Source organism: Stenella coeruleoalba (genome assembly GCF_951394435.1).
Source record: "Stenella coeruleoalba genome assembly, chromosome: 12".
Lineage (NCBI taxonomy): Eukaryota > Metazoa > Chordata > Mammalia > Artiodactyla > Delphinidae > Stenella > Stenella coeruleoalba.
In genome coordinates, this window is record NC_137158.1 from 72,029,988 (window position 1) to 72,042,935 (window position 12,948).

The following is a 12,948-nucleotide window of genomic DNA, read 5'->3' on the forward strand; positions in this document are numbered from 1 at the left end:
CGCAGCTAGAAACATACCATTGCTTCTGAACTTCCACACTTCCTACTTTTTGTTTGTCTTCATTGCACTTATCTAATACCCTAAGCATAAAACCTCTGAGAAGCAAAACAGAGTTTTTTTGAAGTCTTTTGGTGCTAAAGAGATAAAAGTTAGAGTTTAGTACCTGCTAGGGGAGAGGATTCCAGTAAACAATGAAAGTTGTCAGCTGAAATCCCTGGAGGACAACATTCTAGAAACAGGGACAAGTGTGAAGTAGATTGAGCCTTAGGAAAACTGCATTTTAACCACACACCATGTTCAAAGCAGGATAATCTGAAAAAACTGAGAGAAAATCATATATATGTATATATAAAAGAAGCAGACCACTTGGTGATGTAGGAGCTAGCAGTCCAAATCTCTAAAGGTAAGCATTATGGAAATGGCCAAGAAAATAAAGCTTAAAGAAAGAGAAAATAAATTAAAAGTCTAGATTAATAAAACACAGTTAAATGGAAATTACATAAATAAGATTTTTAACAACTGAAATTTAAAACTTTTTAATTAGTTAACAGCAGATCAGGAAGAATAGAGGAAGAGATTAGTGAAATGGGAGATAGGTCAATAGAAAAATAGTGGAAAATAAGGAAAGAGCTAAGGGACATGGGGAACATGCTTAGAAAGTCTAATATTTGTATCATTATAGTCCCAGAATGTAAAAAGATAATAGCTGATAAATTTCCAGAACTGATAAAATACATCAACCCATATTTTCAAGAGACTCTGCATGCACACTCCATGCAGGAAGGACACGAAGAGAACCAGACTCATCGTAGTCAAATTGCTGAAAACCAAAGGCCAAAAGAAAAACCTTCAAAGTAACCAGAGAAATAAGACACACTATTTTCAAAGGACAATCACTCTAAGAGCCATATGTACGAGTAAATTCTTAACCTTAGCAATGCAAAATGCAGAAGTTGGGTAATAAGCTTTAAAGAGTTCTAAGGTTCTAGCATTATTGCAGAAATGGTAAAAGTAATAATCTAGATGAAACACTGGTAGGGCAAGGATACATAATACATTCGCTAGCAATATGCTAATGGATCCACAAGTGAATTTAAGAAATAAGATTAATCTTATACATTCCAGAGAACAGAAAAAAAGAGGAGACATTTACCAACCATAACCTTGATTTAAAAAACTCAACAAGGACAGTAAAAAAAAAGTGAAATTGCAAACCAAATGCCCTCGTGAAATTAGATGAAAAAATGTAATAAAATATTAGCAAATCAAACTCAGAATTATATTAAAAGAATAATACCTTATAACCAAGTGGCTCTCCCAATCTAAGACGTGTAATAGTGGTTTAACATTAGGAAATTCATCAATTTGGCACATTAACAGGGAAAAGGCACAAATCACTCAGTTCTCTGGCTAGGTTCAGAAAAAAACATTTGAAAAAATTTAACAAAAATTCAAAAATTTAAAATTTTTTAGCAAACTAGGATTAGAGAAGACTTTCCTTAATATGTTATGGTATCTACTATTTTTAAGCAATTACTACAAACATGATTAGTGGTGAAATTTTGAAAGCTTTCTCTTGAGTTTGAGAATGAGACAAAGACACCTGACCAAACACTTCTATTCAAGATAGTCCTGGAATTTTGTCAAGGGTAAAAAGGCAATAAAGCAAAATAAAAGTCACTAGAGTTTGAAGGGAAGAAATAAAACTACTGTTTACAGGCAACATGGTTATATATGTAGAAAATGCCAGAAAACCTACATGAATTTATTAGAATTAATGAGAAAATTAAAGAAAAGTTTCTGGATACAAGGTCAAAATGAAATAACGATTGGACTTATATCTATAAGCAAGAGACAAACAGAAAATTATGCATGTAAACATATAAACCTAAAGTTAATGAAAAAAATTTCATGATGAGCCAAATGTCAAAATTTTTAATTTGGAAAAAATCCAAATTTGTATTTTCCCAACCCTGAGAGTGAGTACCTCACTCACCTCACCCAAGTCCTGACCTGTGGATACTGCTACCACCTGATAATTCAGCTTGATAAAACTTTTGCTCCAGAAGCCTCTTTTCTAAAACGGGTACTCTTCTGCCTAAGACCCCAATTGTTTGGACAGACACAGAGAGCACGAAGAACCTCCTTCTCCAAACTGCTTCAACATTGTGAGGAAGATTTCTGTCCCAGAAATTACACCTAATTTTCATGCAGATGGAGTGCTATAATCATGTGTTGCCCTTAGGGACTCAGGTCAGTTCACTATGGAGGTGTATTTGAAACACAGGTATAACTCCTTCAGGGAGCTGGTGTTCCTCTCCATGTGTTCCTTCTACCATAGCCAAGAGCATTTCCCAGAAAGAAACTCAGCGAATATCCAATGCAGATATTGGCCATGCTCTTTCAATAGTTTGAGTTGCACACCCCAATCTATTGAATGGATGAAACTCACAAGTCTCACCCATCTTTAAACTTAAATGTCAGGAGCATCCAAAGCTACCTCCTCATCCTAGAAGGCATTAATTACACGGTCAAAAGCACATTTTTTAGTATAAGACCTAATGCTAACCCCACTTCTACTAATTATCAGATGTGTGACCTGGGGTAAGTTTCTTATCCTCTCTGAACATAAAATTAAGTTTTTTTCACCTGTAATATAAAGATAATAATATCTACTTCATTCCTTTATAAAGCTGAAAAGATAAATTAAGGTAATCCTGGAAAATTATTTAGCACAATGCTACAGATTGAGCCATTACACAACATTAGCTATTATAAATATTGCTATTATTAGTAGTAGTACATGAGTAACTTTGAGGTCCTTGAGCCTAGCCTTGCATTCTCAGACCTGTAGGGGCACAACTTCAACAGCTGACTTTGGGCAAGGCTCAGTTTTCCAATATAACTTTCTCTCTGTCTTAGGATGCAAAGTTAAAACTAAATCTTTTGATTATGTCAGGGATATCTCTCTATGGGTCATTTAAGATATTCCACATGGTACATCAGGATTTTGATGGTCCTATACTCATTAGAATTTCCTGAGGTATATGAAAAATAGTAGAACGTGTGATGGAAACAGTGACAGTCTGGAAAGCCTTTAAATTGCACCCTTCTCTTAGAATTGTGGTGGGACCCACGATTGCACTCAGTTCCCTATGTGGCCTGCTCAGTTCCTGTACTGGCTCAGCCAGCTCCTGCATTTAGACTCAGACAGCCCCCATATGATTGACAGGGGTGCTCTGCATTGACTGACCATCACCTCATACTTCCTAGTGAGGGTGATCAGGTTATTTATCAACCAAACTGGGACACTTTGACAGGGAACGAGGGAGCACTATTAATAATTATGCCAGGGATATGAGCCTAAACCAGGACTGCCCCAGAAGAATCAGAATATATAATTGCCCTGGTCTTTGTTCTTGTCATTATTTTGAAAAGCTTTTAAAAATCCTTCCGAATATAAACCTGTCATTTTCCTCCCACCACCAAAGACCAGTGATCAAATGGAGCATGTGAATCCTATCCTCTGTGAGGATCTCTATGGCTCTGCTTCCCCGTGACAGTACAGTTGAGCCATCCACCTTCTGGAAGCCAAGAGCACCTCTAGCTCTGTCTAGACCTCTAACAGAGAACCATTCCTATGGCCTTTATAGCTTCTGTCCCAGCTAATACCCAAGACATTGTATAAAAGACCTGAGATTCCTGGTGCTACTGAGGCTGGGTCCGGTTCCTGGCAGAGTGGGAGGTACAGGACCTGGAGGATCTCTCTCATCACTTCCATCGTGTTCTGGAATATGCCACAGGCTTCCAGGGGTCAAAAATGGAGAAACCTCAGTTGCACCAGAAATCATGTAGAAGGAAAACTCTGGCACTCTCCCCTTGTTTGTGGCCTCTATTTTCAGGGGTTTTTTTAGTCTTTTTTTCCAAATCCATTCCTCACTTTAAACTCCATTCTAGTATTGAGTCTCCAGTCAACCCCAGACCTTCAGTGGCTTCCACCCAGTTTTATTGCTAGTTTGCCTGCTGCTAGTTTCATCACCCTTATAGGTTGAACTTTCGTGCTGATTTCCCATCTATAAATTTCAGTTACTCCTTAGATCATGAATTAGGTTCTCTCTTGACTAAGAACTTCAAATAACTTCGGGCACCTTTGATAGACATCATGGTTAATCTGGAATGGGCTCTCCTGCTTTGGTGCCGTGCACCACGAGCCCCCATTTGATGAAGGACTCAATCTAGCCAACAATGTACTACGATATTTTATGCTGTTTTTTTGCCTATTTCTTTTTTGTAAATAGAATTTATTTTAAAAGTTGTTTTGCCATTGGTACTTAAATTATTTTTACATTTTTAGACTAATGTTTAAAAGTAAGTGCAAGTCTATGGAATCTTATCCATGCTATCAAGATGAAGAAACTAAGACTGCTTTTGCTGACTACACTGTGACTTACGCAGACCAGCCACCAAATACTTGGTTTATAGTATTCAGGTGAGGCTATCATACTGGCAAGTAATATCACTCTTAAGTGGCGTGAAATATTCATATATACAGAGCTTTCTTTATGAATCTTTATGCTAGTAGTAAAAGTATTAATATGAACGTTTAAGTTGCTTTCAGAAGTTAGTTAAAATTTCTTCCATATCTGCTACGCATAAATGAGATATTACAGAAATTTTTATTCATGTTTCTTTAAACAAAATATGAAGACTATGAAGTGTTAATTGTTAGATCTTTTTATGAGTATGGTAAACATAATAAAATAAATTGAGACGCTTTCCGTATATAAATAAATTTACTCATTTCGAAGCAACAGCCTATTAGGTAAGAGTCACAAACTACTTATAAATGGGATTTCTTAAAAGGTGTGCATTTGCATGACAAAATAGTGTATCAATAAGAATTTTAAAGGAAAACAGTATGCATGCTTTTAAGTTATTTGCAACTTTAAACTTATGATTTTATTTCTTAGCATCAAACCTAATTTCAAACTTTCTTTATGATTCATGTCAAGGGAAAGTTCATGCTTTTGTAATTACAGAGAAACATTTTTGGTTCCTCAAGATATGACTTTGGTTCCCAAAGTATATACTACACTTCCAGTCTGTATGCTCCACGTTGTTAATAATGACACAATGGAACAAGTGCCAAAGGTATTCCAAAAAGTGGTGCCTTATCTTTATACTAAGAATAAGGTAGGTGTAAAATTTATTCTCCTCATATGATAGAATAGCAGTGAGAAGTCAGCACCCTGAGAGATTCCAACAGAAGGTAGAACAGATGTGTTTTCAATCTACATAACAGAGGAATAGGGTCCTGGTCTTTCTCCATGGAAGTCCCATGTATTTGACAGCAAAAGGTAATTAATGCGAGTGCTAGAACATTCACCTTTTAGCCCTCCTTCTTATCTTTTATCCAAAGAAAATATGACAAAAGGAAAAGTTAGAAATTCTCATTATTAAAATCATAAAATCATACAAACCCTTAAAATGAAAATGGAGGTAAAGAGCACATTTATTCCTATCCCTAAACCAAACCAAAGCAGCAGGTTTTCTCAGTTTCCCAGTGGGTTTTTTATTCTATTCCTAAACATGTCAGAAGATTGTGATTACACAGCCACTCACCATCCCAGCAGCCCCAGTCTTTTCCAGGGCTACCCAGATTCCTTCAAGAATAGACACTCTTGGCACATTACTCCTGCTGAATACAGACCCTGATGGTTGATGTCCACGCAAATCATGTTACTTCTCTATTTACCTGAACCTCATTTTTGTGTTTCCAGTCATTCCTTCTAAGAGGGAAGCACGATAAAAGCTAGTGTATACCTGCACTGTAAATCAGATCTCCTGTAGCTCTGATGTTCCATTCTCTAGCTGTATGGCTTTGAACCTCTTTATTTTTCTCTTCGAGCTGTGGTTGTGACTGATTTCTATGGTTCTATGCATTATTTTGTATAAATTTAGACATATCTACCTGATGAATACTGGTTTATAGGAATAAAAGATATAGAATATCATTCCTTAAAAGAACTCGATAATTCTTTTGAGTTAAGAATTTTTAAAAATAAGACTTTATTTTTTAGAGTCAGCAAAATTGAGAGGAAAGTACAGAGATAGCCCTTATACCCTCTTCTCCCCCACATGCACAGCCTTCCTCATTATCAACATCCCCTACCAGAGTGGTGCATTTGTTACAGTTGCTCATTTTACATTGACACATCATCATCACACAAAGTCCATAGTTTACATTATGGTTCGCTGTTTGTACCTGTGTTGTACCTTCTATGGGTTTAGACAAATGTAAAATGACATGCATCCATTATTATGAGATCATGCAGAGTATTTTTACTGCCCTAATAATCCTCTGTGTTCCACTTATTTATCCACCCACCCCAAGCCCTGCCAACCACTGATCCTCTTACTATCTCCATAGTTTGTTTTTTTGTCTTTTCCAAAATGTCATAAAGTTGGAATCATATAGTACATAAGAAAACTTTTCAGATTGGCTTCCTTCACTTTAAAACTTGAATTTAAGCTTTCTTCGTGTCTTTTAATGGCTAATAGCTCATTTATTTTTAACGCTGAATAATATTTCATGTCTGGATATACCACCGTTTATTTATCCATTCACCTACTGTAGAACACCTTGGCTGCTTCCAAGTTTTGGCAATCATGAACAAAGTGTGCATGTTTTTGTATGGACATAAGTTTTTAACTCCTTTGGGTAAATAACAAGAAGCATAATTTCTGGATCATATATAGTGAGAAACCGCCAAACTGTTTAGTTTTGTAAGAAACCACCAAACTGGCCTCCAAAATGTCTGTAACGTTTTTCATTCCTGCAGCAATATATGAGAGCTCCCATTGCTCCATACCCTCCTCAGCATCTGGTGTTGTCAGTGTTCTGGATTTTGGCCATTTTAATACCTGTGTAGTGTTATTTCATTGTTGTTTTAGTTTCTCTGATGTCATATGATGTGGAGCATCTTTTCGTATGCTTATTTGCCATCTATATTTCTTCTTTGATGAGGTGTCTGTTAAAATATTTGGCCCATTTTTAAATCAGGTTGTTAGTTTTCTTATTATTGAGTTTTAAAAGTTTTCGTACATTTTGGAAACAGTCCTTTATCATATGTGTCTTTTGCAAATATTTTTTCCCAGTCTATGGCTTGTCTTCTCATTTTCTTGACATGTTCTTTGACAGAGCAAAAGTTTTTAATTTTAATAAAGTCCAGCTTCATTAAAATTCATGGATCCAGTTTCGTGGACCATGCCTTTTTTGTTGGATCTGGAAAGTCATTGCCATACCCAAGAGATTCCTAGGCTTTCTCTTATGTTACCCTCTAAGAGTTTTATAGTTTTGTATTTTACATTTTGGTCTGTAATCCGTTTGGAGTTAATTTTTGTGAAGGGTGAGGGTCTGTGTCTAGATTCTCTTTTTTGCTTTGGGTGTCCAGTTTTTCCAGTACCATTTGTTGAAAAGACTGTTTTTGATCCATTGTATTGCCTTTGCTCTTTTGTCAAAGATCCGTTCACTATATTTATGTGGGTCTATTTCTGGGTCTATTCTATTCCACTGATCTGTGTCTGTTACTTTGTCAAAATGACACTGTCTTAATGATGGCAGCTTTATAGTGAGTCTTAAAGTCGATTAGTTTCAGTTCTCCAACTTTGTTTTTCTCTTTCAGTATTGTGTTGGTTATTCTTGGTCTTCTCCATATAAACCTTACAACCAGTTTGTTGGTATCCGTAAAATAGCATGCTGAGATTTTGATTGAGATTGCATTAAATCTATAGATCAAGTTGGAAATAACTGAAATATTCACAGTGTTGATTCTTCCTATCCATGAACATAGAATATCTCTTCATTTTTTTAGTTCTCCTTTGACTTTGTTCATCAGAGTTTTATAATTTTTTTCATACACATTTTGTACATATTTTGTTAGATTTATATCTAAGTATTTCAGTTTTGTGGATGCTAATGTAATTTGTTTTTAATTTCAAATTCTACTTGTTCACTGTTAAACTAGTTTAGAGATTTTAGGATTTTAGGAAACTTTTTAAAAACCAGGGCAATTAAATTTTTCATGAAATCATTTAATCCATTTATATCTATACATAGAGGTGTGTGGCTGTGTATAACTATTGTTAAAACTTTATATTTTACTAATGAGTTTTTATACTATTTCATTATAATTTAAAAACTCATCTTTTATTAAAAGCTTATCATTTTTTTCTATTTTGCATGAGATACAAATTTTCTCAATAATGCAGTCTGATTTTACTAAATTTGAAGATATTATCAAATTGTAAACTGGACTTAAATCATTTTTAGTTTGTATTAAATTTTGCACATTTACTTCACATTTACATTTTATTAGAAAATCTGATAGACAATATTTTTGTGTGCAGTTATGTATATTTGGAGTTATATACTTAAATGTAATTTTTAAAAACTCAAAGTCTGTGCACCAATATGTTATTTTTCTAATTGCTTTGAAAGAGTATTTATATTTCAATTAAAAATAGAAGAATTTGCCAATAAAAGACAATTTCTGTACATCAAACAGGTACTCAAAAACTGAATTTATTTGACCCTAATATAATTTGACCCTCCATACAACTCCCTTCTGCACTATATTTATTCTCCCTTATGTCCTAGTAAATAGCAATTTATTAAAAATTATAGCTTGGGAAATTTATTGATAAACCTTTCCTCTCTCCAGCAGAATATCTTGGGTTAAACCAAACACTATAAGAGATAACTAGTTCTTTGTTAACAAACTTGTCTTCAGACCAGGAACAATTGATGGGTTATTTTTATAATGTCTGTTTGTCAAGTTTGGCCTAGATTTCCTTTTGAATATAAAAATTTATTTCATCTGTGATTGGAAATCAAAAGTCCCAAAGATCCATATGAAAAAGATGATATCATTCAAAGGGAGACTCTATCAAGATCATAGATGTCATTAAATTCTAGAGATGAGCTCTTTACTTCACTAGATAAGTATACTAATATTAATATATTAGCCACTGATACTTAATTTTTGTAGCGATCTTTAAGGATATTTAGTTGAACCACATAAGAATCTGATTCTTGTTTATATCTAGCATATAAACAAGAATCTGATTCTTGTTTATATCTAGCATATAAATTTTGGGTTTGGTTTGGGTTTTGTTTAGTAACCCCAGTGAAGACTTCCCTTTCTAGACTAAACTTGAATTTGGAGGGTAGCTTTAAATGACACATTTTGAGTCAGTATGCAGAAAAACACTCTATCTCCATTTAACTATTATTTCTAAACTGTAAATTTAGGATTGCAACAAGCATAGCCATTCCCTCTGTCAAATACCTCCTTCTTCTAACCTCTCACTGTGGGTGTTTTTAGAATAAAATAGAATGAGGAGGAGAATATAGAGCTGTATGAATACAAGAATAGCTTCAGTCATCCTTCTTGTGGTATGGTTTTCCTTTCGTCACAATTCTTGATCTTTGAACATTTCTCCAAATTATCTAAGTCTCCTCTAAAATGTAGTTCCCAGAACTAAATGCAGCCTCTAAAGGGAATTCCAACCCATCTGAAGGAGGATCATTACTCCATTGTTTTGTAGCCCATGACTGCATTCGCATTTTGGCACTTGCCAGGCATTTGACACATATGTAGCCTATTTTAGGTCAACTTTTTCTAACATATGTCCACAGAACTAGTGTCTAAGGTTAAAAAAAAAATAAAAACACCTGGTTACACAGTTAATCCTTTAGAATTGTTTGACATATATTTTTTCATAATTTTTCAAAGACCATAACCTGTGATTTGAAATACTTATCTATGAGGTTTCTCAGTACTCAGTACTCGATTATGTTACTCTTCTATTACAGAGTCTTGAGGTCGGTTTAGAGTCACCAGGTCCTCTCAAAATCCTATCACTGGTTTAGCTTTAGACTTTCACTTACCAATATCTATCCTACCATTTTATAAACTTTTATTCCTCTCAAAACTGTTCTCTGAGTCTAGACAAACACAAAATCAGAGTCATGTAATTTTATTTTGCTTCTTTAATAGATTACTACCACAAGCCCAAATAATAACAAAAACAGCAATAAATCTGCACTTTCCTGATAAAAACACTTTAGCATACATGATTTATCTTCCTTTTCTTCTTGCCCCAAACGTAATGTCAAAGGTCCTTATGGGTGTTGCAATTCTGATCTTATTACAGGTTTTGGAATTTTGGTTAACATTCCTAGGTGTTTTTTGCAATGTTATGAATTCATTCTGTCTTGTGTATTTCTAATTTTTGTTCCTAAAAATCTAGACACATTGGAGAGCTTCCTCTGCATCAGAGAGCAACTGGAATACAAATCTATATTCTTCTGTCTTGTTAGAAATGTATGGAATTATAAACTCAGAATTACTTTGAACTTTTGTGTGTTAGCACTTTCCCAGGTTCCTTAACTGCTTCTTTTCTCCAACCTAAAGAGCTCATCTCCAGGCTCACATCTGGGTTCCATGGAACCAGATCTGCTGCTAATTTGATAGCTTTACCTGCTAATGGTCATCCTAAGGGCACTACATTTCCATAAACTCTTCTGCCTTTTTCATCTCATATTTAGAAAGATGATACTGAGAAGACAGGGAAATCAAGTAGGAAGCTATTGGGCTAATCCAGGATGATATAATGATAAAAATCTGCCTTAGGAAGCATTAGGAGAATTAGCAGGAAATGTAGTAATCATCTACCACAGTTAAGCACTTTTTTTTTTATAGCTAGGGAACCATACAAACAAAAGTGTTGGAGTTTTCCATTTTCTCCAAAAACATGTAAGATAGCAATTTTTGAGAGGGATTTCAAAACATGCTAGTGATTTGTTGATTATCAATAGATTTTAGGATCTTTATGTATATTAAGATAATAAAGACTTTTAATACTGTGAAATCATCTATTGTACCTTTGAGAGACTAGTGACAATGTCACTTACTTCTGTGTAATTCTTTTTTCCTGTAGAAAGGATATACATTCGTGGCTGAAGCATATACTGGTGATGTGTATGTAACATCCTCACGATGGAAAATGCGCCTCATTGGTTCTTATCATCCACTCCCATGTCTGTCTCGAGATCCTCCATGTAATACCTTTACCATAAAGGAAATCAGAGATTACTACATACCCAATGATAAGAAAATTGTATTCAGGTATGTGACAGAAAGGAAATGCATTCCTTTGAAAATATTAATAATTTTTGTATTAAAAATTGACTTTAAATTTAAATATTTTATTTTAAATATTAATATTACCAAAATCAATAAATTTTCTGTAAAATCCTGGGTGAATTTTGAACTTCACTTTTATACTCTTTTGGAAACAACATAGAGAGTAATGTGATTATATAAATGTTATATAAGATCAAGCCTATGTTGCACATAATGGTTTCTTAGTCCTCATCGTATTTGACTTTCATTGAACATCCTAACACTCTTTCCTCTTTTTACTCTCTCCTCGTTCTGTTCCATCTCTAACTCTTCTCTTGTGTAGGTTTCTCCTTATCTGCCAACTCATCCTTCTTTTCATACATATTTATATATTCTCCATAAATAGTCTCATCATGGACTCCACTCTCTTTCATTAATCAGCCCTTCTGATTCTCATTCCCTCATACCTCTCATCTCTATGCCCTCCTCTTTATTCTCAATGTCCTCCACTACTTCAGGGCCTCATTACATTTTGTCTATAAAAATGCTGTGTCCATGTCTCCATTATATTCACTCTTCATTTTTAACTATTTCTCTGTCTCTCTCACCTTATTCATTTACATATCCATCCTTTACTACCAGAGTAGTTATCTAACAAACACATTTAAAGATGTGATTTCCCGTCTTTAAAATTTTGGACAAATTTCCATTGGCTGTAAAGTAAAATCCAAACCACAAACACTCCTGCCCAGCCTCCCAACACACTGTGCACTCTCTTGATGGAGCTATGGACCAACTCCTGACATATTTGTGATGTGATTTTATCTTGCCTATGCCTTTCCTCTTATCTTGTTATATTCTGTCTCCATTTTTCCACCTAGCAAAATTTATCACTTTTAAGGATCAGTTTCAAGAGTCAAATCTTTTATACCCAAACCTCCAAATATAACTAGTTAGTCCTGGTCGTGTTTCTATAGTCTTTGGTTCTTTCTAAGAATGTGACATATCAAATTTTATCTGGTTAATTTCACATCCGCCTCCATGAGAATTAACATTTATTGGAGGCAGGAACCATGTCTTATCAATACAGGACGTATTGATATATGCCTGACACGTAGTTGGCCTTCATTAAATATTGTTAAATGTTCATTAAATGAGTTGTTAGAATACTTGTCTTCTCTTTTCATATATTTTTTCTATGCAGAAAGTTTGGCAAATATGTTATTAAGGAAATAAAAATCACACATAACCTAGAAACTATCATTGTTAGTATTCTATTGTATTTTCTTAGAATGTTTTTGCTATTCACAGTTTAACATTATTAAAATCATAACATAATTAAAGTTTTATAATCTGACTTTTTACTTAACATTATAGTGTTAACATTTCCCAATACCATTAAGACATTTTGTGAACTCTTTTTCATGATTATCTAATAATTATTCATATGAATATACAAGTTTTTTGGTTATTGGTTATTCCCTGTTGTTACAAATTTCCTTTTCTACTTTTTCTATACTATTAATAGAGATATGATGGGCATATTTTATTGTAAATATTAAAGAAAATTTCTGATTATTGTCTAAAGATTTATTGTTTTAAGGAGATTAAATATTTTAAAGAAACCATACATATTGGTAAATTGGTTTTCAAAAGTAAAACCCAAGTCTTTTTGACAGTATAGGCACAAATAATAATTCATTGTATTCTGGCTGATTTTTCTCTATAATTAATATTTATTTGCTCCTTAAAACCTTTT

At 34.0% G+C, this 12,948-nt stretch overlaps 1 protein-coding gene and 1 long non-coding RNA gene across 6 annotated transcripts in view; one reads left to right on the forward strand and one right to left on the reverse strand.

Annotated features, from left to right (window-relative positions):
- ADGB (androglobin) overlaps positions 1 to 12,948 on the forward strand; it is a gene marked incomplete at its 5' end in the record, with an annotated part of 169,423 nt that overhangs the window by 117,271 nt on the left and 39,204 nt on the right. For all 3 annotated transcript variants that reach the window (XM_079939320.1, XM_079939318.1, XM_079939319.1), the window contains 3 exons: positions 4,355 to 4,489; positions 5,040 to 5,193; positions 11,005 to 11,192. In XM_079939320.1, the coding sequence (XP_079795446.1) occupies positions 4,355 to 4,489; positions 5,040 to 5,193; positions 11,005 to 11,192 (477 nt within the window). The remainder of the gene's footprint in view (positions 1 to 4,354; positions 4,490 to 5,039; positions 5,194 to 11,004; positions 11,193 to 12,948) is intronic.
- The window catches only part of LOC307195309, a 442,224-nt gene that overhangs the window by 27,099 nt on the left and 402,177 nt on the right, over positions 1 to 12,948 (reverse strand). For all 3 annotated transcript variants that reach the window (XR_013830787.1, XR_013830788.1, XR_013830789.1), the window contains one exon: positions 10,979 to 11,132. This is a non-coding gene — a long non-coding RNA (uncharacterized lncRNA). The remainder of the gene's footprint in view (positions 1 to 10,978; positions 11,133 to 12,948) is intronic.